Below are 25,673 nucleotides of genomic sequence, written 5' to 3'. Positions count from 1 at the left end.
GTGCCCAGGTGTTGGTAGCCAGGCTAGGTGCTGGTGTGCTGCCCAGGTGTGATCCAGGTGAAGCCCTGCAGGTCTGTTTGCCCTCATGCCGGCTGTGGGAGCACAGACACAGGCCATGGTGCCAGTGGAGCCGCACAGCATTGGGGACACCTGTGAGCTGTCTGTGAGAGGGCACCTCAGCACAGGTGCACTGCAGCCACAGCCCAAGGACAGGGTGACACGCCGGGAGGGCCCCGCGCTGCGGCTGCCGCCGGTGGCGGCCGGGGCTGCAGGTCTCGCTCTCCTGGCCCCGCCCTCCCCTGCCTCCGGCCGATTTACCGACCCCGGCTGGGCGGAGCCACCGCGAGCCCCGCCCCATACGAGCCCCGCCCCCTCTGGCCCCGCCTGCGCTCGGCGTGGCTCCGCCCCTTTCCTGCGCGCTGCTGTGGCTCCGGGCGGGGCGGCGCGGCCGGGCCGGGGGATGCGGGGAGCGGGGCCGGCCGTGCAGGCCGCCCGTGGGGCGCTGCCGCGGGGCCGGCCGCTGGTGTTGCTGCTAGCGGCGGTAGCGCTGTATGCGCCGGCGGCCGCCGCCGAGCCCTGCGCCGCGCCGTGCTCGTGCCGCCGCGGCCTGCTGGACTGCAGCCGGCAGCGCCTGTCCAGTGGGCTGGGCCCGCGCAGGATTCCGCCGCTGCCCGCCGGCACTACGGGGCTGTAAGTGAGCGCGGCGGGGCTTGCGGGGCCGGACAGGCGGCGGGCTGTGCGCAGGCCTTGGCCTGGCTGGGCCTGGGGGCGGTGCGAGGCCCGGCCGACAGGTCTCGGGTCTCGGTGTCCTTATCTCTGTCTGTAACTCCCTTACAGGAGGGTGCAGCCCGGTGGGGGTCGGGCTGTTCCCAGGTAATAGGCGATAAGACTAGAGGACATAGGCTTAAGCTGTGCCAGGGGAGGTTCAGGTTCGACATCTGGAGGAATGTCTTCACAGAAGGGTTGATGAGACGTTGGAAGGGCCTGCCTAGGGAGGTGGTGGAGTCCCAATCTCTGGAGGTGTTCAAGGAACGACTGGACGTGGCACTTAGTACCGTGGTGTGATTGACAAGGTGGTGTTTGGTCATAGGTTGGACTCAGTGATCTTGGCGGTCTTTTCCAGCCTAACGGATTCAGTGATTTTGTCTGCGGGATATTCGCACGGAGCCCGGAGCGTTGCGGGCAGAGCGACCCCGGCAGTGGTGCCTGGTTCACCCAGGGGCCGCGGCCGAGGCGAAGCGGCTGCAGCGGCGCCGAGGAGAGAAAGAGGGCCTGGCTCCGAAGGGGTCCCAGGGTCCAGGTGCCGGGGTCCCAGGGCGTATTTTCACGTTTGTCTTGCCCTGCTCTGTGATGGTAACAAGTGAGAGGACAGTGGAGCACGGGCAGGTTGTAGTTAGTAAGTCGCTTATTAAGGTTAGTCAGTCCAGGATTTAAAGTTGTTTCAAGTTAGGCTTTAGGATATTGTCTTTTACGATTGTGCTTGGAAGTGTTCCTTCAAGCACCAGCCTCAGCTGTGTTGTGGTACTTCCTGTTGCTTCTTGTTCCCTCTGCATCCCACTACTGCTGTGCAACTCAGCAAAGCTCAGCCTCCCCTGCTGCTCATGCTGGGGGATCAGCCCACAGCTCGGGGGGGATGTTCTGGGCCGTAGATGCACATTTCTGTTGAGCTTCTCATTCACCAACATCCCCAAGTCCTTCCCAGAGCTGCCCTCAATCCATTCTGTGTCTGTCCTCTGTTGTGGCTTTCAGGATTTTGGCACATGAAGCATGTGTGATGTTTTTTCTTCGCTAGGACTACTTTAGCAGTTCTGAATCTAAATGAGCTATAATGTATACCAGCTGTTTAAAATTAATCAAAGCCTAATTTTTCTCACATGATCAGTCCCTGATGAACTTTTCTCTATTAGTTCTGTGATACCATTTCAGCTTGCAGTGAGGACTAAATGTTGTTTTTTCTAACTCTCAAAATACTTGCAGGTGGTGCTTCCAGTGTGAGTATGTAGGTTGGCTGTATTTTCACTTTTTGTTTTTAATAAAGCTAGGAGAGCAGGACCTGGTTTTCATGATGGAAGTACTCGGGCAACTAACTTAATTTTTCCTCTGAAGTTATATATGTTTTGTGGCTAACCTGGTGGGTGATGAAAACCGTTGTGAAGTTAGAGAGTTAGGAAATATTGTTTTATATGTCTGCCTCTTAACATTAATTTTTTTAGGGCAAGGAATGCCAGCCCTGTGTATAGGGGCAGAGGGGAGCACAATGCTGGTGGTCTCTGCCTCCAGTCCTATAGTAGTAAGTGTGTTTACATATCCTGGTAACCAGAGAGACAGTGAATAAAAGTAGTTCAAGTATCAGTTAATTAGTTCAGCAAGTTCTGTTCGCAGTAGATTTTTTTGGGTGAGCAAAACTGGCTGCCTGCATTCTGCATCAACACACCTACAGTGCCACAGTATGCTCAGCTTGGCCAAATTAAGATCATTCTTCATCATCCATAATCAATTTGGCATGTGTGTTCTGTTTTATTTACTTAAGAGATGAGTACCACTTAAGCTCAAAATGAATGTTGAGATGGTATTATATACAATACCAGATGAATCTCTAAAGTACAAATTTTGCATGTTTGCTCTTTCTTCTGCACAGCTTGGGCCTCTCGGTTACAATGCTTAAAGGATGGGTTCTTTGGTTTTGGCTTTTCCAGACCAAGGGAATTGCATCTGGTTCTCCAGGACAGCAGGAATCTTAGCTGTGTAATTGAATAATCTCTAAACAGGGAAAATCAGCTAATGTATTTCATTCTGTATTGTGTGAGCCGTTGGTCTGTTTGAAAAAGAAAAGCATCAGTAACAGAATGTAGATATAAATGTTAGAACCACTGTAAATATCAACTGTATCCAACTCCTTGAAAGAGGATTTAATTGTAATGAAAACTTTGTTGTAGTCCAGATCTGACTAATAATAGAAGAATACTTTCCTGTGCTTTCTGAATTAAAATCTTAATTTCTAACTCAGTAATTAGACAGTAGGGTTCTTGGAGGGGATAGCTGGATGTTAGCATGTCCTCGTGACCCAGGCCCGTGTCTGTCAGTATTTAAGAGGAATTTGGACAGTGTCCTGAATAATTTTAACTTTTGGTCAGTCCTGATGTAGTCAGGCAGGTGGACTAGAAGGCTGTTGTGGTTCCCTACCTAGCTAAAGTATTTTATTATATTATTCCTGAAAGCCTTAGAAAAGCTGAGTTTCAGCTTTCTTTGCGTGTTTATCTTGTGTCCAAGATCTATGTCAGTGCCTGCTAGCTGTGCCTGACACACAGGTTGATCTGGCTCAGAACCCATGGCCTGGTTTTGCTCATCAATGGAGTATCTGCACACCTCAAGGGGTGCGTTGTTACCTTCCACATCCGTTGTCTCCTTCCTCCATCTGTTGCCCACCAGTTCCTTGGAAACAGCATGGCATAGTTACTTCCTGCTCTGGTTAAACACACTGCTCCAAGATCAGACTGCTCAGCACTGCCTGAGTGCCTGCATGTTTGAAAAATCCAGGAAAATCTACTGCTGGGATTTGGGATCGTATCTCCCTCCACCTGTCTATGCCAGGTTCCTGTAGATGCCCAGAGGCTGAGGCTGAGCTGGGTTCAGGGGAATCTGGGCAGCTGGAGAGAGTGTCTGGAGCATTCTGCCTCCTGAGGTGGGAAGCCTGCTGAAGAGCAGCTGATACTTGGTTGGTTTTGTGTTTTTCCTAGTGTTTAGGGCTGGCTTAATTACCACATGTACTGAGGAAGCAGAGCTGCAGAAGAGTTCTGCAACTGGCTGCAGTTGTTCTCTTCTCCAGGTTATCTTGATTCTTTTTTTTTTTTTTTTTTTTTTTTTAAATTGTTTCCAAACCCACACTGCTCTATCTGTATAATTTGCATTTTGGTGTAATTAAAAGAATACATTAATAACTGCCTGACTTGCCAGGACACCCAGGATTTTAATAATTCATTGCTGGAATGGAATCTTTACGCTGAACGTGAGTGAAAGTTAACTATAACTGTACTGTAGTCTGTCAATTGTCAGTCCATGTTGTCTCTTAGTAGGTTTTGTGCCTACAGATCAAAAATAGTCTGCCAGAGCTCAAGGAGTTAGTAAGTTAGTAAGTTGTTGGGACAACACTCTCAGGCACATGGTAGAATTTTGGGGTTGATCTGTTCTGGAGCAGGAGTTGGACTTAATGATTTTTGTAGGATCAAGCTTGGCCCTCTGTGTATTTGGAGTCAAGCACAGGCCCAAAACTATTGCAGGAACAGAGGTCTAGGTGTTGTGGCTTGTCCAAATCTGGTTGTCAGTGGAAATATTTTGAACTATACTCATTTACATTATAATATTAATTTTAATAGATAAATGTAGTTTTGGTTGCAAAGTGTGGTTTTGTCTCCTGCGTCAGCATAGCTGCTGCCTGCGTGATAATCTTTAACTATAATAAATGCATACAATGTTACTGCAACAATGATGAAAGAATCAGTGATGCAGGACCATACCAGAGGAGTTCATAGGGAGGGGAACAGCTTTGCTGAAACCAGCTTGTTGTAGCTCTCTCCTTGACATCAGAATTGGAAATGGGGAGGGAAGCATGGTGCCTTGCTGCCAGACTAGAACAACTAGCTAGCATAGAATATCTTGAGCTAGAAGAGTCTCACAAGAATCGTTGAGTCCAACTCCTGGCCTTGCATAGGACACCCCAAGAACATTGTCCAAATGCTCCTTGAGCTCTGGCAGCCTTGGTGCCTTGACCGCTCCCCTGGGGAGCCTGTTCAGTGTCTGACCAGTCACTTTCCAGTCACCAGCCAGTCACTGACCAGTCTTTTCCTGATATCCGACCTAATCCTCCTCTGACACAGCTCCAGCTGTTCCCTTGGGTCACTGCTCAGAGAGAGCAGAGATCAGAGCTGCCACTTGGGAGGAAGCTGCAGACCCTGGCGAGTCCTGACCTCTTCTTAGCCATGCTAAACAAGCTGCGCAACCTCAGCTACTCCTTGTATGGCCCTTTTTGACCCTTCACCATCTTTATAGCTCAGAGACATCAGCTGTGGCCAGTTATTCCTGCACTCACCTACAGATTTCTGACTGTGGTGAGGGCACCAGTCTTACTCTGCAAGCATAGTGGCAGTGTCAGGTCTGTTCAGACACAACAACTCAGGCTTTTGGCATGAGCTTTGGGAGATTCACCTCTGTGCTGGGCTTGTGCCAGCAAAATGTCACACAAATGAGTTGGTTTCACCTTTTGGACTGGCATCTGCCTATCATTTCTGGTGTGGCTGGGACCGTGTTTCTATATACACAAATGTGATTTTTTTGGTCTTCTTTGAGTCATGTCATGACTAGAGGCAGCCTGTGCTCAGAAATGGACCCATCTGTTGCATTTATGCACCAAGTCTAAGGCAAAAGTAAAATAACTTTGTGAAGTTAAAGCAATGGGAATAGCACCAACACCCAGTGTGAGCATTAAAGCTGGATTTAATGACTCTTGCTCATTGAAAGAGTCCAATTCCTGTATTTGACTCCTGTAAGTAAAACCAACTGGTGCTAAAGCATCTGCCTGTAAGATTCCCAGCCTCAGCATTCTCTCCAAGCCATCTTGTTTGGGAATTTTGTGTATGTTGTTCCTTTAAAATAAACCCACCTTGGCTTGTCAGCATCTTTGGAAAGCTGAGAAAACGGTGGATCATGCTACATGAAGCAGTTCAATAACAGGTGTTTTGTAAGAAATTACTCTCATGTCCCTGCAAAGTTTTTTTTCTTGCGGTGGACAAGTGTTGTTAATAAAGCTCTGGGTTAAAGCAAAAATTCTCTGGTCAGGTATAATCTTCCTATCAAGTAGCTTTAACAGAAGTTTTTTGATTCAAGCAGAGAAGTAGAACTGTTTAGACTTTAATTGTGCGTGACCACTAGAACAAGCTCTTTAGTGAAGGAGCAGTTGTATAAAATACATAAATACAGTTTCAAACTTGAGATTGCATCAAGTATACATGTTTTGGGTTTGTTGAGATTTTTTTTATTATTCTTCCAGGAGCTAAATAACTTTTTTTCCCCTATTCTCTAGGGATTTAAGTCATAATCATTTATTATCATCCAATTGGAGCATTGATTTGTCTGTCCATACTCTTCAAGAAGTGTAAGTTGTTTTTTATGAGGATAAAGTCTAAAGATATCCTACCTAATTCTAATTAGAATGTTTTATTGCATGTCAAGATACCTGCAGAAATATTCAGTGCAAGTTAATTAAATTAATTTAATTAAAAGTGGATACTCCATGTTGACAGCATATTTCATGTATAAAATGGTTGTGTTGTGAGCAGAAATCTTTCCTGTGAAAGTCAGAAGACCAATATTTTTAAAGAGGATTGAGCTTATTGGCTACAGCTGATTTTAAATGAAAGAGAAGTAATAATATCCATGAAAACAAGAAAAGCTAGCATATTTCACTGTTCTAATTGTTCAAATTATTAGTATTTAAGCTCTTGGGGAATCTTTTTTGTCAACTACTAAGTATTATTAATATGGTAATATTGTTAAATGCATTGAGATGAATTACTTGTACTGTGTACAGAAGGATTTTTCTCCTCTTTGAAGTGTCAATAATTTTTTTTGCCCTCTATTTAAGGAAAATGAATTACAATGAGCTAAGTGAAATTCCGTATTTTGGAGAAACAACTTCCAATATAACTCTTCTCTCATTGTAAGTAATAGCTCATCTGCCTTCTTCTTGTTTAACAAATTAGAGAACCATGTCAGAGTTCTGCTATCACAGTGTAAGAAAGCATCTTTTTTCTTGAAATACTGCTCAAGTAAAGAGCATCAGGGGATATGTAAGCACTCTTTAAAGAAGTACAAATCAGTTAGACAATCAAGTCATCCTAAATTACCAGTAAAATGCAGTCAACCAAGACAAGCAGCTTTGTGGGGGTGGGATTCAGTCCAGGTGTGATACTTCCCACAGGGACCAGCTCAGCTATAGGCTTCAGAATTTGAATCTGTTCATACATCACGGCAGCAAATAGCTCTTGGATTTGCAGTATTGCTTTAGGAATTAACACTTTTGAAAGCATGTGGTGCATGCCCCATTCATGAAGCTCACTAGTACTGTTGATATACAGAATCCTTTTACTGTTTCAGCTGTGCAACTGGAAGGATGAGATGTTGTAGTAATCATATTTATTGCTGATCTTTTTCAGGGTGCACAATACCATTCCAGAAATAAATGCTGAGCAACTCCAGGTCTACCTTTCATTGGAAAATTTAGATCTTAGTTCTAATCTTATCTCAGAAATTAAAGCCTCTTCCTTTCCACGAATGCAACTGAAGTACCTGTAAGTATGAGTGATATAGTGTCTCTGGGATTCCTGGCTCTACAATGATAATGTTGGTGTAACCTCTTTTACTCTTAAATTAGTGTTTTAAAGTTGGCATCCTTACACAACTTTGAACTGGTAGCTGTGCTTAATGGAACTACAGATATCCCTGAAATAAAATAGTTGTCATACCATTCTGTATTGTATTTTCCCAAATAACATGCTGTTGTCAGAATGCAGGTACCTAAGCCATCAGGGACAGGGAATAATAATTTCTGCCCTGTTTGCGTAGATCACTGTGGACACTGTATTAACCACTTAACGTGGACTTATCTGAAACATGGATGTACAGTAAAAATTCTCACACTGATACCTTTGGGGAAAAGGATTTAGCTTGGTATCCCAGAATTCAGATTTCTCATGAGACTTCACAGGGGTCTGGGGTTCTGTTAATCAGTGGTTGCTCTGAGGTGCTTGTGCCATTGTGTTCATCAAATTCTCTATGTTCTAAAAGGCCTCTTTTGTTTTTCCTTCCTTAGGAATCTGAGTAACAACAGAATAACTACTCTAGAAGCAGGTTGCCTTGATAACTTATCTAGCTCACTAATGGTGATAAAACTGAACAGAAATAGGATTAGTATGATTCCACCAAAGATCTTCAGATTGCCTCATGTGCAGTTTCTGTAAGTAACAGCCTTGAAAACATCAAAACAGCATTTACAGCTGAGCTGTTAATCTCAGCATGTTCTTGACTTTCACACAGTGGTGCTTGTTGCAAGGTGTCTTAATATTTGAATGTCATCTTTATGGAAGGGAACTGAAAAGGAACCGGATTAAAATAGTGGAAAGTCTTACATTCCAAGGATTGGAATCCTTAAAATCCTTGAAGATGCAGCGCAATGGGATAAGCAGACTAATGGATGGAGCATTCTTTGGCCTGGGTAATATAGAGGAATTGTGAGTATACCTGGTTGTGAAATTTTTTTTGCAAAAAGGAAATGGCCCTGGAGAGTTGTGTCCTGTATGGTTTCTCTTACATCATAGCTGTGCTGAGATATTGATGAAATCATAGGAAAAGAGTATTTTCCCATTATTTTTATGTCATGTCTGGTTACTTCAGAAGTGGAAAGATACACTTCCCCATTCCTAGAAGTGTTCAAGGCCAGGTAGAATAGGGCTGAATAGAGCAACCTGGTCTAGCGGAAGGTGTCCCTGCCCATGACAGGGAGTTGGAATTGGATGATCTTTGAGGTCCTTTCCTGCACAAACCAGTCTTGTGATTCCATTATATTGGTCCTCTTCCCAGCTTCTTCCCACATGGTGATCAGGAATGTTTGCCTCTGTCATTGCTTTTTGCTGGTTTTCATTTGCAGTCCCCATAACATGGGGTTGTTCTTTCCTCTGTGACTTTGACAGTGTGAACACAAGGATGTATGATGCAATGTTAGCAAAATACTTACTTTTTAAAAGTTATTTTTGAGAATAGAGATTATAATTTTGTTTCTGCCACTGGATCCCTGAAGCTGGTGTTGAGTTATTCAGCTCTTCATATACTTTAGTTCTTTTTTTTTTTTTTTTTTTATTTCAATGGGATTGAAAGAATCATGCATTTTGTGGTGTTTAAGGCTGAAAGTTAGTAAATCATTCTGAGATCCACAAGGTGAAATTTTGTAAGTAGATGTTTCATTGATTATCTATTTGGCAAATGTGTTTTCCTTCTAATTCATTAGAGAACTGGAACATAATAACTTAACAGAAGTAAACAAGGGCTGGCTGTATGGGCTGCGGACGTTGCAACAACTCTATGTTAGCCAGAATGCCATCACCAGGATCAGCCCAGATGCATGGGAATTCTGCCAAAGACTTGCTGAGCTGTAAGTCCTGGGCTGCTATTCGTTGGGGATTTTTGGAATGTTACAAATATTGATTGGCAAGAATGAGTACTTCCTTTAGTAATTCAATTTTCTTGCTAGGCCTATGGTAATGATGTATTTTAATTATAAGTATTCTGTTAGAGAAATTAGAACACAATAGTTAATCAAGTCAGATAGTGTCTTAATAATTAATCCCCCTGCTTGCCTTTAAAGTGTGTGTTGAATGTTTCCAGAGACTTGTCATACAATCAGCTCACTCGCCTCAAGGAATCTGCCTTTGTGGGACTTGGCTTTTTGGAGAAGCTAAACCTGGGGGACAATCACATTAATCACATTGCTGATGGTGTTTTTAGAGGTCTGACAAATCTTCAAACCTTGTAAGTACAGAAAACTTCAATCAGAAATCTCAGTTTAAAGCAATATTAATTTAAGTGGAGCTTTTGGAAGTAGAGACAACGGATACTGCACTATGGAAGCCTGAGATCATTGTTGGTGCTGTCCTGCCTGCAGGTGTGGTTGGTCTGATAATCTCCTGGCTTACCAAGAAGACAGAATTCAAGCCCAGCTAAAACAAACCAACCACTCAATATTAGAGGTGGTAAGAAACAGTGACTTGGTGATGTTGAGTGCTCAGATGTGTGTCCTGCCAGTTCTGAGAGGTGTGGGTACCTTGTGTATCCTGTTGTGGAGCAAATAGCCTGGAGCTCTTTATTCTTAGAGGATTTCCTTAGGTTTGAAACCTCAGAAACCAAGGACTGAACCCTTTTGTGTTGTAGAAGGCATGGTTTAGCCCATCATGCTCATGTGCTGACCTCACAAACATAACAGTGGGTGTAGAGTTGCTTCTTGCTGTTGAAGGCACAGCTTTGCACTTGCCAGCACCTTTTGTGGCAGATCTTGGATATTTCTAAAAAGACCCAGTCCTGTCCCAAGTAGATCTGAACAGTTGTAATTATCGTAAACAACAGTACTTGAGAAAGGAGTCAAAATTTATAACTCCTCTGTCACTTCATTAAATAAATGCTTAAATAAGCAAATTCACCAGAGAGATTTATGCAAGCAGTCATATTCTGTTAACCTTAATGCAACCTTTTAATGGAATAATGAAACATGATTTCTTAGATTTAGAGTAGCATGAAAAGGAACAAGAGCAGATTAATTAGTAGGTTTTCCTGGGCTCTCAGGGGTGTCAACAGTGAGGGCCTGGCCCTTTGCTTTGGGACTGGAATGTGCAGGATGGAGAGCAGTGGTGATTAACAAGGCTCCAAGCATTAGTGCCCAGCCACGCATGAGGATCCAACTCCTCTCTCACACAATGAGGGGCTTTTCTTTTGGGCTGCTCACTTGTTTTGCTGAGTGGTCTGAGTAGTGGAGTGTAAAAATACTTCAAAAAACAAGAGATACTGTGTTTTAGTTCCATTGTTGGTTGTGTGCTGGTTGTTTGGTGCTACGGCTGGTGTACGTATTTCTGTACGTTCAGCTCCTGCCACTCTGCAGTGTAGGAGAATAAAGTGTAAAACTGTACATTAACTGCAAGTTATGATTGCAGATGTATCTAAGAATAGCACTGAAGTTTTGAAGATTTATGTATTATCACATTATTTACTTCATAATATTGTGAGCAGTTTGGCATTTGTATTCTCCAGCATTCACAGTCTAACATTCTGAAGCAGACCTTGAGATAATTCAAGAAACGTGTTTTAGATCACAAGAATTAGAAAATTGAAAATAAACTTGGCATAATATTCATATAGTCATTATTAGCTCAGCTCCATGTTGGGTACCTTAGCTTGAATAATTTTCAAAAAGGTAAATATTTAATGTGACCAAGTTTCAAGGCCATATTTGTTCAGACCTTGTGATGCATGAAATACTGAATTCTTTTATTTTTGTTCTAAACTTGGAAGTGTATAAATACAAATTGTGGAAATGACTTCTGTGTGTGGTTTTATCGAGACTTCTATATTTCAAAGTAAGAAAAATAAGACAATTGTGTGTTACCATGGATGGTATCCTGGAGGTTGGTCCTAGTCTTTTTCATGATGGTGTTCTACACAGTTTACAGTCTCACCTAATGGGAAAGTAGAGACTTCATTTTTCCCTCATTTGCACAGGGAAAGAGGTGTTTATGAGTGATATATATAGTTGCCTGTATATGCAGCTAGTTCTGTGTCAGTTGACTCATTTGGAAGCGTCATCTAGCTGTTACATAGAATATCTGGTAAAACACAGGACAGACTATTTTTTATTAGCATGATTTCCTTTAAATACACTCTTCTCTGTGCATGGTGGTATCAAAGCAGATGCTCTGGGCTCAGTCCATGCCATTCAGGATAACAATGCAACTGAATTTATTTCATCTTATCTCTGAAGACTATTTAATCCTCTCCAAACTGTATTGTTCTATTGCTTTTGCTGTTTAGACCTCTCTTCTCCATGAAGGCCTGAAGTGTTGTGCTGAGGTCAATCAGAAATCCCATTAGCTGATAACGAGATTTGTGAGCAGAATATCAACTTAATTTTGAAAATCCACCCCGGTGTGCCTGGCAGGCCTACGCTGTAACCTGGATGTAATCCCTTAATATGCTAATGCTGGTATAAGCCTGCTACTCGTGAAGATTAATGCTGCTTGTGCATTGGTTATTCTCTTTCATGAACCAACTTGCTTCAGGAGCCTCTCCCAGCTCCTGGCAAATAGTCCATCACATGAAAAGTGCTGGTCAGACCGGGGTTTTCCTTAAATGCCACATCAAGAAGTTGTGCTGCAGAATTTGTTTGTGGTGCTGACTGCAACACTTACCAGGAGCAGTTTTCCCTTTTGCCCCTCTGAAGTGAGAAATTCATCTCCTGACCAGCTTAGTTTTACAAAAGATTTGAGACCTTCCAGGTAATGCTGTGCCAGAGCTCTGTATCTGGCTGTCTTCCCCAGCTCACCATTAGCCCTGGTCATGATGATGCTCCAAGGCTTCTTTCTAAGAAATGTCTTCTCCTGCAGGGACTTGCGGAACAATGAGATCTCCTGGGCCATAGAAGATGCAAATGAAGCTTTTGTGGGACTCAGCAGGCTGGATAAATTGTATGTATTATAAATTAGGGGAACAATAGCACTTCCCAGGCATGCAGAGAGGGAGAGTGCAAAATTTTAAGTAATTGTAAATTAATGACACAAGGCAGAAAGCCTTTCTCACAGTGTTTCCACTTATGTGCCACAACCTCTTGATGTAGTCCTGGGTTCCTTGTTCAGGTGCATTGGATCCATGTAGCACTGCATTTCCTTACAGCACCAATTTGATTAGGATTGAAGGATTAAGCATAAGTATTTGACTTCATTTATTATTGAGTACCTCACTGACCTCTGTGTGATGACTGTCACTTTTTGTGCTTCTTTGGTTTGGGTAAAAGTTACTACTTATCAAAAAACAGCCCCAAAATGCAAAGTATTTTTGAGCAAATTCAAAACACTATTGCATTAACAAGCGTCTTGATACTTACACTGTGCACGTTTCAGCCAGTGCTACCTGCTTTGTAGGAAGCTTCATCCTGTGTAGTTACAAACTTGCTTATAACAAATAGCCTGGGGTGAGGGCGCAGTCCAGGAAGTTGTGTGGTGGTGTCAGGTTGCTATTAGAAAGTTATTGCTTCACTCCCAAGTCCTGCTTATTGCTGTTTCATCCTCCTAACTTAAATTATCTTCTGACACAGTACTAGCCCAGATCTCTTAAGTTGAAGGTAGAAATGGAGCCCTGTTCTTGGGAAAATTAGTTGAGCCTTTAAGCTAAAAAAAATAGTATTTAGTCCTTTATCTCAGCTAGAATTAAAAAAAAAAATGTAGTTAAACATCATAGGGAGCTTATTTTGGGTCTTACTTGTGAACTCATATTGACATTCAGACTGGTTTCTGGATCTTTATTTTCAGAATCTTGCAAGGAAACCAAATTAAGACAATTACCAAAAAAGCATTCTCTGGTCTTGAAGGACTTGAATATCTGTAAGTATTTGAATTTGTAGAATTCCTCATTATTTGTCAATTTCAGTCTTGTGTTCTCTGTGAGATTTTCAAGAATTTGACTGAAGGAAGCATATGAAATCACACTGACTCATTATTGTGCACTTTCCTTAACTTGCAGAGATTTAAGCAACAATGCAATAATGTCCATCCAAGAAAATGCCTTTGCCCAGGCTCAGCTGAAGGAGCTGTAAGTTCATTACAATTATTTAGAGATTCTTTACAAGCCCTACCTTGGAAAGAATTCTTCAGCTATTGTAGGGTTGTTTGAAGTTGTCTGAAGTGTGTCTGCTTTCATTGTGAAATATTTGCACCAATGCCGGTAAATTATAGACTCAAAGATGATAGCACAATATTTAGATTTAAGGTTTGATAAAATCTTCACCTGCATTTCCTTAGTTGCAATTTGCAGGAATTAACTTTTTCCCGCAGTACTGAACCATTAAGCTTTTCCTATACTATGATTTTGCAGCAAGCTCAGCACTGGATATAGACAGTGAACAAAACAATTCATTAGGAATCTCTCAGGGGGATTAGCAAACCCTGTGTTTTTTCTTCCTATTTTTGGGGGCTAGGGAAAGGCTTTAAAATTCACAGCTAGACAAGATTTTGTATGTGCTCAGAAGATGTTTAAGCTCGTAGGGTATCTTGTGGTCTTCAGACATCTGAAGTAATAAAATGTGAAGTGACCTTCACACCCAAGACTAATCCTACTGTAATGCAGTCCTTTCTGTGAGATAAAGTCTCTGACTGTTGTAATCTGGTCTAAAACTGTTACTCCATTAGTTAACTTTGGCCAGATGAACTTAGTCTGCAAGATCTGCCACTGTGAGGAGACAATTTCAGGTGTTAAAGACTTTTGTTGCCTTCTCTGATGTATTTTAAAGGTGATGAGTCGTTGATATGTACAGGCAAAGAGCAGGATGGAATTCTGGCTTATTTGGTGCCTCTTTTCTCCCATGACTGGCTTCATCTTAGGGCAGATCACTTCTTGTTAAATGCTGGACTGTCTCAAGTCAGTCATATGCGTACTTGGAGTACTTGGAGCCCTCCAGTGTCTTGAAGTCAGTTCAGAAGTGGCATCTGACACTCTAGGGAATGAGTAGTAATACCTAAGAAACTTTAAAAGCAGGCAGTAGGAAAGAAGAGACACATAATTTTTTCCTGTTGATAGGTTTTCTGTGGAGCAGAGAAAACAAGCTGCAGTTGATACCTGTATGAAACAAATCACTTTTGCCCTTAAATATTTATCAACTGGCATTAAGAATTGAAGCTTCAGCTCATTTCATGATGGCAGTTGTGTTCAGTTTGAAACATGGAGCTGCTCTGCAATGTTATGTTCCTTTTAATTGCTTTAAAGAGGGATAAGATAATTGTGAAGACAGGCTTAGTGTTTTTGGGATTGTTTTTTAGAAGCTGAAACTCTGAGTTTATATTCTCCAGGGTTAAAATGAAATGTAAGGTTTTAATGCTGACATATAGGGACTGATTCTAGTGTAAATAAGTAAAATTTTATAATAAATACCCATATGTATAAAATAATAGTGTAAATACGGTGTTTCGCTATGTGTATGCTTTAAGTTGCTTTGTTGCGTGAAATCACATGTATGCGTGTGAAATAAACTTCACTCACCCTTTTGTTTTGCCCTGTTTCTGCAGAGTGTTGAACACAAGCAGTTTGCTTTGTGACTGCCAGTTGAAATGGCTGCCCCAGTGGCTCAGTGAGAGCCATTTGCTGCAGGCTGTCAGTGTCAGCTGCGCTCACCCTGAGTGGTTGGCAGGACAAAGCCTTCTCAGTGTGGACCCTGATGACTTTGTTTGTGGTTGGTATTTTTAGTGACTTTTGATGCAAAAGCACAAGTCTTGTAGCTGAAATCAAGTGCTGGGGAGGTACTTGGTCCTGGCCATGGTGCTCATGTGGGCCCATGTACATCACTGAATCTTCTGTGAGTTTGGGGCTTAATTCTGCATCTCATCATTCTGTTTTGTGGTGTTTGAGCACTGAAATTAACCCAGGGTGTAGTGCTGTTGGGCATGGTTTTTTATTTAGCTTACTAGTAAAAATGGATTCTGCTTCCGTTCTCCCTGCTTTTGACTACCTTTGGCTTTGTAAGGTCTGTTTGACACTTTCTTCCTGGTTCTTGCCCATACTAGCAGAATATCATAGAATCATAAAATAATTTGGGTTAGAAGGGACCTTAAAGGTCATCCAGTTCCACCCGCTGCCGTAGACAGGGACACCTTCCACAAGAGCAGGTTGCTCCAAGCCCTGGCCAACCTGGCCATGAGCTCTTCCAGGAATGGGGCGGCCACAGCTTCTCTGGGCAAAAACTAGAGTAGTTCAGGCTCTGGCACATTTTCTGGTGCTCCATATCTGTGATGTTTATGGTGTTCTCAAACTCTTTGCCCAGAGTCTGGGTGAAGTCTGTGGCAGGCCTGGAATTAGTCTGATGTTTCCTTTTCCTGGTGAGCAGTCTTATAACAGTTACTTGAGTATATGCAATTCTTTCATTGCTTTGGTGGCAAAGGCTAAAATAATAATTATGTAGGTGCACATACCCATTTTTCCACTCCAGTACCACCACAGTGGCATCTGACAGAGGTCTGCATGTGACTATGTCTTTGCTGAAATAATGGATATGGAAGTCAGTTTCATTGAGTGGGATGAGATAGTGAACTACCAGCTTGTTATGCTTTGTGCTTGTAGAACTTCAAGGCTCTTCAGGATATTTAAACTATCTGAAAGTAAGTCTCAGTCCTTCATAAAATGGCCTGGCTCTTCAGCTAAGCAGGGTTCTCGAGTGTGATCTAAACATAGGAATGAATTATCAGATAGTGGGACAAGAGGCAGGGGTGCTCAGCACTACACTTCCACACTGATTTTTTTCAGTGCTGATTCTTCTGCCTCCTTCACAGTTTAATTTCCAGCTCAAAACAGCTGAATTTGTGCACCTCAAGCAGGACATCTGTTCTCAAAGTTTCAGTTTTGCTTACGTTGTCTTTTGAGTGATTTTTCTTGCAATATTATTTCAAGTTTAAGAGGAAAGTAGCTAATCTTGGTGCTTTACTTTTCAGATAATTTCCCTAAACCGCAGATCAGAGTCCACCCAGAGACCACAGTGGCCCTGCGAGGCACAAATGTGACCCTGATGTGCGCTGCTGTGAGCAGCAGTGATTCACCCATGGCCACGGCCTGGCGCAAAGACAGCGAGGTCCTCTATGATGCAGAGGTTGAGAATTTTGCCAGGTACCAGCAACAAAGTGGGGAGGTCCTGGAATACACCACTGTCCTGCACCTCTTCAATGTGAATTTCACTGATGAAGGGAAGTACCAGTGCATTGTCACCAATCACTTTGGCTCCAATTATTCCAACAAAGCCAAGCTGACTGTTAATGGTAAGTGATAATGGTAAAAAAGGAGAAACATTCTGAACCTAAAATTTCATTTAAGTAGCTACAAATCTATATTTCACTAAAGCTGGTCCAAAATAGTCTTGCAAGTATCAGTGGGATTTAGAAGTATCACATGTCATTTTATAAAGCTGGAAAGAAGAGATTTTTTTTTTTTTGTGGTTGAAAAGCCTCTATTCACTTTTTGAAAGTGGCAGTTATCTCCTGTACTTTATTAGAACACAATTAGTTGTTCATCTAGTTAATTTGAGATAGAATTCTTTCAATGAATAGTTCCCTCTACTGTCTCCTCAGAACTCAGCACCTTTCCCACATGTTTGTAAAAGTGGGGAAAACTCATCTGAAAATAAGTGGCAAAAACTCTGAAAAGTCAAAATAGAAGTATTTTTTTTATTTTTAGCCATCATGAGCCCGTTTATTTTGAGGGGAGGGGAGGTAAGAAGACAATGTTCACATCAGTCAGTAGACCACTGATCCCCACAGCACCTCAGAGCAGAGGTGAGGAGATGGAAGATTACCTTCCATGTTAGCAGGGAAGAAAAATGTGCCACAGACTTTTCCCTGGATTCTTCCCATGAGAAATCATCTTCACATCATCTTAGAGGAACTTAATGGCTTTAAACTGAAATAGAGTAGGTTTGCATGAAGAATTTTCTCCCAGTGAGGCTGGCAAGGCCATGGCACAGATTGCCCAGAGAAGCTGTGGCTGCCCCATCCATGTAAGCGTTCCAAGGCCAGGCTGGACAGGGCTTGGGGCAACCTGGGAGAGTGGGAGGTGTCCTTGCCCTTGGGCATGTATTGTCTTAAGGGTCCCTTCCAACTGGAAACATTCTGTGATTCTATGAACACTGTAGATACTGTATTTACATTTTGGGAGAAAGGCTCTTAGAAATAACCACTGGAAATCTGTGCAGTTCTTCAGAAGAATCTGTTCCACTCTGTTACAGAGTGTTTCAGATATGTTTTCAAATTTCTCTCTGCTGTGGAGCTTTTGCTGCATTTTACCTGACACTGAAAATGCTGATTCGATGTCCCCTTTGATCCAGAGCTCCCGTCTTTCCTGAAAACTCCCATGGATCTCACTATCCGCACTGGGGCAATGGCCCGTCTGGAGTGTGCTGCCGAGGGCCACCCCCCGCCACAGATCTCCTGGCAGAAAGATGGTGGGACAGACTTCCCTGCTGCAAGAGAGAGGAGGATGCACGTCATGCCGGAGGACGATGTGTTCTTCATCGCAAACGTGAAGATGGAAGACATGGGGATCTACAGCTGCATGGCCCAGAACATCGCAGGGGGACTCTCAGCCAACGCTACCCTGACTGTGCTGGGTAAGTGTGACTGGCCTGTGCTGGCAGATGGATCCCTGCACATCTGCAGTGGAAGTGTAGCTTAGCTGTAAGTAACAAGTTGAAATGGTGGAGAATGAAGTTAAAATACGAAGAGCAGCACTTGGTGTGATGTTTACACAGTGAAGCTTTAGAAGCTGAGTTGCAGAGCTACCCAGTGGAATTGGAGTTAGTGTGATCTTTGCAGGGAGCTGAGGGGCATATCTTAGTCCAGCAGTGTAGATTAGGCAAGTAATTTGTGTTGCCTTAGAGCAAATTTTGTCACAGGTAACAAACTTGCCACAAAGAAGACCAGTGGGATCTTGGGATGCATGAGAAAGAGTGTTGCCAGCAGGTCAGGAAGGTGATCCTGCCCCTCTGCTCAGCCCTAGTGAGGCACATCTGGAGTGCTGTGTCCAGTTCTGGGCTCCTCAGGACAAGGGGGATGCAGAGTTCCTGGAGCAAGTCCAGCAGAAGCTACAGAGATGATGAAGTGACTGGAGCATCATTCTTACAAGGAAATGGTGAATCTTAGAGGCCTTTTCCAACCTAAATGATTTCATGATTCTGTGAAAAGCTGAGAGAACTGGGCTTGTTCAACCTTGAGAAAGAACAGCTGGGAGGGGCCCTCATCAATGTGTGTCCATGTCTGCAGGGAGGGGTCAGATGATGCACCTGGCTGTGCTTGGTGGTGCTCAGCAATGGGACAAGAAGCCATGGGCAGAAACGGATGCACAGCAAGTTCTGCATGAATATATGGAAGAACTTCTTTACTGTGTGGGAACAGGCTGTCCAGAGAGGAGGGTGTGGAGTCTCCCTCACTGGAGATGTTCAGAGCCATTGGAATGCAATCCTGTCCCGTATACTCAGGGATGACCCTGCTTGAGCAGGGAGGTAGGACCAGATGACCCACTATGGTCCCTTCCAAGCTGACCCATCCTGTGAACTATGCTGAGTAATAATGGAAAGTCCGTTCCTTCCAGAGTGCAGCATTTTTTGGAGACACTGACTTTTAACGTTATGGCAAAATTTAGAATTGGACTGGCACAGGTTTTCAAAAGCAACTGCAGGTGCCCCAGCCCTGGAAGTGCTTGAGGCACTTGGATGGGGCTTGGAGCAACTTGATCTAGTGGAGGGTCTATGGCAAGGGACGGGACAGGATGATCTTTAAGGTCCCTTCCAACCCAAACCATTATAGGATTCCATGATTCTCTAAAGTTATCTTACAATTTCACTTCTTGTCCCAGAAACTCCTTCCTTCATGAGGCCCCTGGAAGACAGGACAGTGACCCGAGGTGAAACTGCTGTCTTGCAGTGCATAGCTGGTGGCAGTCCTGCCCCTCGCCTCAACTGGACCAAGGACGATGGTCCCTTGACAGTCACCGAGCGGCATTTCTTCGCTGCGGCAAATCAGCTTCTCATCATAGTGGATGCAGGACTGGAGGATGCTGGGAAGTACACGTGCATCATGTCCAACACACTGGGCACTGAGCGTGGCCATATTTATCTAAATGTCCTGGCTTCCCCCAACTGTGATTCTTCTCAGAGTGCGATTGTCAGTGAGGAGGATGGCTGGACAACAGTCGGGATCGTGATTATTGTTGTCGTATGTTGTGTGGTGGGAACGTCCTTGGTGTGGGTTATCGTCATCTACCACATGAGGAGGAAGAACGAAGATTACAGCATCACTAACACAGGTTAAGTGTAAAATCAACAGTCTCTGGTCATGTTATTAATCCAAAACACCTGAAATTTCTGGATTCATTACAAATGTATAAGATTAAAGAACTGAAGATTTCCTTCTAAAATCCCTTCAGGGATTTGTTCAAATTCCTCCATTTCAGAGGTTCTTTTAAATACCAGAAGTGTGCTAATTTTATGACTTATACACTAGTTTACCCTACATTGAGGGAAAACAGTAAAGTTTGGGAAGTAAATATTAGAATAAACTTAGAATGTTTTCAGGGCCTGGAATAATAGGTGTAAATTTTCTTTCTGGCCATGTCAGCTTTGAACTGGACATCTGGATTTGTAATTACTGAGGCAGAAAAAAGATACCTACATGCGAGTTGAAATTCTGGATATTCATGTTAATGTGGGGAATAGTGCCAGTAATACCTTGAAATCTTCACACTGTTTACTGTTGCCAATGTTAATTTTGCCTTGCAGAGGAGATGAACCTACCTGCTGACATTCCCAGCTACCTGTCCTCCCAAGGAACACTGTCTGAGCCTCAGGAAGGCTACAGTAACCTGGAGGCAGGGAGCCATCAGCAGCTGATGCCTCCAGCTGGCAGCTACATGCACAAAGGCACAGATGGTAAGCAAAGTCCTCAGGTATGTTGCCAGTGTCTCAGCAGGATGGCAATGCACAGTGTCACAGCTTAAGTGTCAAGGTAGATCTTTATCCTGTTTCTTTCCTTTGGCATCTCAAGAGCCTAGGCAGAAGAGATGGAAATAGATTTTTTTGGAAGATGACTAGCTTTGCCTCTTATCGTTGGTATAAAATTCCTGTCTGTGCCAGACATCTTGTTGGCTTGTTACAGTCATAATAACTAAGGGTTTTGCACTATTTCCCCACCTTTTTTGGACAATTTTCCGGGTGTTCATGTAATTGAGCTTACAGAGATGCTTTCTTTGCCATCAAAATGCCGAGGACTCATCACTGGTTATATAGGCTGGCTTGAAAATTAATCCTCAGTGTAAGTTTCTCACACTTGTCCATGATCTCTCCAGCCCAGTCCCACTGCACTAGAGTCTGTATCAGGATGGAGATGAGAAGCAGCTCCTCTAAGTGACCAGTTTATCATCAGCTCTGATGTGTGTGGGCATGCAGGGGCGAGTCAGGTCCGAGATGGATATGGGCAGGGATCCTGGTTTAATCTCAAGGCTGTTTCACCCTGGTGCCCAAGCTGGCTGGACCTGCATGGAACTTTTTTGCCCATGAAATAGGGGAACATGTCTATGGTTCCCCATGTCAGCTTCAGAAGGGCACTGCTGTGGTGAATTTGGATGGGACGAATCTGGGGGGTTTCTCATGTTACCTCTCAAGCCAAGTACTCTGTTACTCCCTTAACTGTGAAAAGTCCCTTCAATTTGTGTTGCTGTAATAAATGATCATACCAGGACATAAAGCCTGTGGAAATCTGGCATCCACATTCTTTTTGAGATCATTTTATTTTTCTATTGTGTTCATCAGGTGGTGCAGCACCGTTAGTGATCTGCTCAGATTGTTATGACAATGCCAACATCTACTCCCGGACCCGAGAGTACTGTCCCTATGCCTTCATCGCCGAGGAGGACCCCCTGGATCAAGCACTCCCAAATCTCATGGTGCAGATGCCCAAGGAAACGTGCACAGTGTGCACCCAGAATGAAACCAGTGCTCTGGGTAGTCTCTTAGCAGACAGAGATATGCCTGTCTTCTGTACCAACCGTGACAAAAAATGTGATAAGAAAATATATTCACAGCAGATTATTGGTGAGTGTCCACTTTTGTTTTTGTTGCTTTGTATTCCCTGATAACTTTGGCTTTTGTTATGCTGCCCTTCACTGTTTACATACAGCTAATCAATCCTTCAAGTGCCAGTAGTTTGTGGAACAACTCACATTTATTAACCACTTGTTCTCCAAATGTCCATGTTGCATCAGCAAACAACAGCTTGCATCCAGTACCTGAGATTGAAGAGGGTGATGTTAAAAAGATGGAATTTCTTAATTTGCAGGTTTAAGTTTGTGGAAAGTGAGCCTTTGCTTATACTTCAAGGATGTTTATTAAGAAAAAGTTGGAACTTCACATAAGAAATTCAAATAGCCTTTCTGTTTGAGCTGGCCTGAAGTTCAAAGAACTCCCTAAACTGGTTGTTTTTCTGTTGACTTTCTTCCAGATCACGTTTTTAAAAATTCACACTGAAGCTATGTGTGTTCCTGGTTACTGTAAGAGATTGCTAGAAATGGAGAGCATGTAGTAAAATATACTCTCAAAACCAGAGAAAATCAACTCAGAACGATTGTAATTGCTGAGTCACAGAGCTCAAATCTATTTACAATCTGAGTGTGATTGATCTCTGCTCTTTGTGAGCCGTGACAGCACCTGAGGGAACAGCTGGAGCTGTGTCAGGGGTGGTTGGGATTTAGTATCATGAAAAGGTTCTTCCTCCAGTGGGTGGTCAGGCACTGAACAGGCTCCCCAGGGAATGGTCATGACCCTGAGGGTGCCAGAGGTCAAAGGGTTCTTAGACAATGCTCTCAGACACAGGGTGGAATTTGTTGGAGTGTCTGTGCAGCACCAGGAGGTAGACTCAATGATCGCTGAGAGTCCCTTCTAACTTAGGATATTCCTTGGTTCTATGAACTTCTTGCTCCTGTTCATCTTCTAATTTTTCTCCTTCAGAGCCCTTCCAGGTTCCTCTGTGGGGAGGCAGCAAAGACCTGGCTTGCTCTCACCCGCAATTCCTGCACCACCCATTGGCCCACGAGCCCCCACAGCCACTCCGGAGCGACGGTATCGCCAACAGTGACCGGGACCAGGCATCACCCAGACCCTGCCACAAGCTACGGGAGGAGAATTTTGATTTTAGCAGGACACAGAACATTCATGACCACAGTGAAACCACATAAAATGCTCACAAAGCCTTGTAAGCAAATCCAGATTGACTATTTACTACCTCAGGACTAACCCCAAAGCCAAAGATGCTCATGTATGTGTCTGCAACAGTCAGACTCTCTTGGAGGAGGTGGCACATGCCCTTTTTTCTGCAATTTCTCCATTGGAAAATGGGAATGTGCACCAGAGAACATGTGGATAATTAGTGCCATCTACAAAAATAGCATTAAAACACGGATTGTGTGGTGCTGGAAGCAGCCTTTGTGGTGTGCATGCTTTGGAAAGCTCTCAAGAACACATGTAGCTATTTCACAGTGCGTCGTCTGCTTGGAAACAAACCATCAGGGCCTCCTCATGGAATTCCCACGGAAATGTAAGCATAAAACTCTTGGCCAGCTTTTCCTTCCTTAGACTGTTGGCAGGTCTCTGTGGCCAGTCTAAATTTAGGGCTTGTTTTCTTCTATGAATAATGGACTGTAGTTGTAAATAAATTCATGTTTATAAATATTTTGTATACATTAAGCATATAAATGTGTTGGCTGTAATGTAAATTATTTTTTATTATGCCAAAATATGTATCATACTGTTAGTCTTGACAACCGCATATCAAGCCATATGGGGGGCTTGGGGGGACCAAAAGCTTGTTTGAGAGGGAATAGAGCTGTCTTCACTTTGAAAAGAAGTGCATTTACTTATAGATATGTAGTAGAATTTTGTGATATTGATGAATTTCATTGTTACCTTCAACTGTGTACCTGGCTGACCTGGCTGCAAGCTGATCCTTTTCATTATATTAGCAGAATTTCAAGGTTTATCTAAGCTTTTATCTATAAAAAAACCCTTTGTATTGTGTCTGTTGAGAGGGTCTCCGTATGTTTCCTAGCTGACAGTTAAGTGAACTTTTTAAAAGAATGTGGTGATGAAAAGCATGAGGCAAAATGAGAGAGCACTTGATAAATACTTCTTCTGCATAGCCAAAGGCATATGGAGTTTAAAACACTGGTCCTTTTCTGTTGTAAAATACCAGGCTTAAATTGTTGAACTAATAGTTCCTTTAAACCTTAATGTGGTCAAAATGTTTAAATCTTTGACAGGCGAGAAATGATACAATGCAGAGAACCCCTCGCTATGGAAAAAATCTTGCTGAGACAGAGGAAGCTCAGACTTGATAGTTCCAATGAGATGTGCCTGACAAAATGAGGAAGAACAATGACATATAAAGACTTCCTGAAAAGTTCTTTTTTTGGAAAATGCTCTTTTTTGTAGAAGGTGTTAAAAGACTCTTCAGGAATGGGTTTTCAGCAGGTACATTGTGCCCTATGGTCATGCCTTTAGTGTGAGGTGCTTCCTTTCCTGGTCACTGCTGCCTGCTTTGGGGCTGTAGGATTTGTACCAAAATAAAACCATCTGTGTGATATTTTTAGAAAGATAGAAAACGTTTTGGCCCAGCTCAGTTCTAGGTATGTGAGAATTCCCATTAATCCATTCCTGGACTGAAGGCTTTGTGACTTAATTGTCAGGTCTGGTCGTGAATCACAGCTGAATTTAGACACTGTGGTGAAGGATTCTGAGTATGTGAATGGGGAACACTGGAATAATGATGCTTTTCCCGTGGCTCTTTGGACAGGAATAATAGTCAAATCTTTGCAAATGAGTAAATATTTTCAAGGGCTCTTCCCATGCTCTCAAAGCCAGCGTGGCTGCTTTGGTAGACAGCAGCTTAGTGGGAAGGAGATCAAATTGTCCTTGACCTTTGGGTAAAATAGAAAGAAACATAGGTGTGTAAATTTTTGGATTCTGACAGGTGAAATGTTTAAAAAAAAAAAAAAGAGAATCTTAAGTTCATTTCTTTCTGTTTTTATTTCCTCCAGACTTTTCCTTCCCAGGCAGCATTTAAGGCACAGTGCTTATTCTGAATCCAAAGTGATCCCTGCTGCAGGGACCCAGCACTGTCAGTTTAAATCCAGATGAAAAAGGTCATGCCATGAAACTACTGCAGCAGCAGCAAAGCCTTATCCTTTTGGGCTGCTCTCTCAGCCAGTCACTCAAGCTACTGGGACAGGTCGCTGCTGGCATGTGTGATTCCCAGGAGTGGGAAAACAGCATCCCTGTTGCTGCTGCTCTCTCATCACCATTTGTCAAATTCTGGTTCCTATATCTTTCATTCCTCTCTCTCTGTAGGAGCTAAACTTACACAGATCTGTCATGGTGCAGCTGGCATTGTTCAGACGCTGGGAGTATTTGGGGTGCAACTCCCTGGAGCAAGGGAATTCCCTTTAGGTAGATGCGAGCTGCTTGGCCCAGACCAGAGCTTTAAAATCACTGCTGTCTGCACCAGGACTGTGCTGGCTGTCAGAGAGTGCAGCTAAAGCTGCTCTGATTTCTGTGAGAGAGTAGCCTATAAAAGCTGAATCCAGAACTAAGACATTTACATCCTTCCATGAGCATTTAAACTCCATAAGCTGGTTGTAAATAGCGGATGCTTGTAAGAAGGTGCCACTTTGCTGCACTGTGGAAAAACTTATTTGGTAGACTTGGAGGAGAAAATCATGTGCATCTTCTTTCTCCTTTGCAGAGGGGGTAGAGTGGCCTTTCTTTTTTCAGTAAAAACAAGCAATTGCCCCAGTCAGTGCCAAAGCACTACCGGTGCAGGAACTGAGGGGTCAGAAGCAGCAAGAGCAAAGCTGCTTCTGTTCCCTCTTGCTATTTCTATTGTCTATTTATATTTTTTTCACATCAGAATGTATATTTTGTATAGCATATGTAATATATGTTTGTCCATTGTAACATATCTCCAAACAATAAAATGCTGTATACATTGAGCATTCAGTGTAACTCTGTTAGTTTGCAAATCAAATAATTATATTTTGTCCTATGGTATTTAATTTTCATAGGGGAAAAAATAAATTTTGCCAACTGGACATGGTCCTGGGACTCTGCGATTTTGACAAGGTGACCTCCAGCGGGTGTTTCTATCTCAGCCATTCTCTGATTCTGTGATTCTCATTTCAGTTTTCCTGCAGGAAGTACCTGTATCCTTTTTAGAAAATAGGAGAGGGGTGGTTCTTCCATGGTAGTGTTGACTCTGGGCCAGGAGCCTTGCAGATTACTGTGCTCCCCGCACTTT

At 43.1% G+C, this 25,673-nt stretch overlaps 1 protein-coding gene across 1 annotated transcript; it reads left to right on the top strand.

Moving 5' to 3' along the window:
• Window positions 1-439: 439 nt before the first annotated feature.
• On the top strand, window positions 440-25,455 carry LRIG2 (leucine rich repeats and immunoglobulin like domains 2). The gene is made up of 18 exons (XM_058855938.1): window positions 440-690; window positions 6,077-6,148; window positions 6,638-6,712; window positions 7,209-7,343; window positions 7,865-8,008; window positions 8,139-8,282; window positions 9,056-9,199; window positions 9,433-9,576; window positions 12,195-12,275; window positions 13,116-13,187; window positions 13,327-13,395; window positions 14,865-15,028; window positions 16,281-16,601; window positions 17,663-17,944; window positions 19,189-19,638; window positions 20,111-20,260; window positions 21,140-21,421; window positions 22,334-25,455. The coding sequence occupies exons 1-18, from the start codon at window positions 461-463 to the stop codon at window positions 22,558-22,560; spliced, it is 3,186 nt and encodes a 1,061-aa protein (XP_058711921.1). The 5' UTR covers window positions 440-460; the 3' UTR covers window positions 22,561-25,455.
• The last annotated feature ends 218 nt before the right edge of the window (window positions 25,456-25,673 follow it).

Source organism: Poecile atricapillus, chromosome 23, assembly GCF_030490865.1.
Source record: "Poecile atricapillus isolate bPoeAtr1 chromosome 23, bPoeAtr1.hap1, whole genome shotgun sequence".
Classification (NCBI taxonomy): domain Eukaryota; kingdom Metazoa; phylum Chordata; class Aves; order Passeriformes; family Paridae; genus Poecile; species Poecile atricapillus.
Note: the sequence above shows the minus strand (reverse complement) of the source record. Positions and strands in the feature narration are given on the sequence as shown.

Excerpts from the sequence above, each read along its gene's own strand:
- LRIG2 (XM_058855938.1), top strand. The coding sequence starts at position 461 with ATGCGGGGAGCGGGGCCGGCCGTGCAGGCCGCCCGTGGGGCGCTGCCG. Across the intron at positions 13,396-14,864 it reads CAGGCTCAGCTGAAGGAGCT|AGTGTTGAACACAAGCAGTT; the intron begins GTAAGTTCATTA and ends CTGTTTCTGCAG. Across the intron at positions 17,945-19,188 it reads CGCTACCCTGACTGTGCTGG|AAACTCCTTCCTTCATGAGG; the intron begins GTAAGTGTGACT and ends TTCTTGTCCCAG.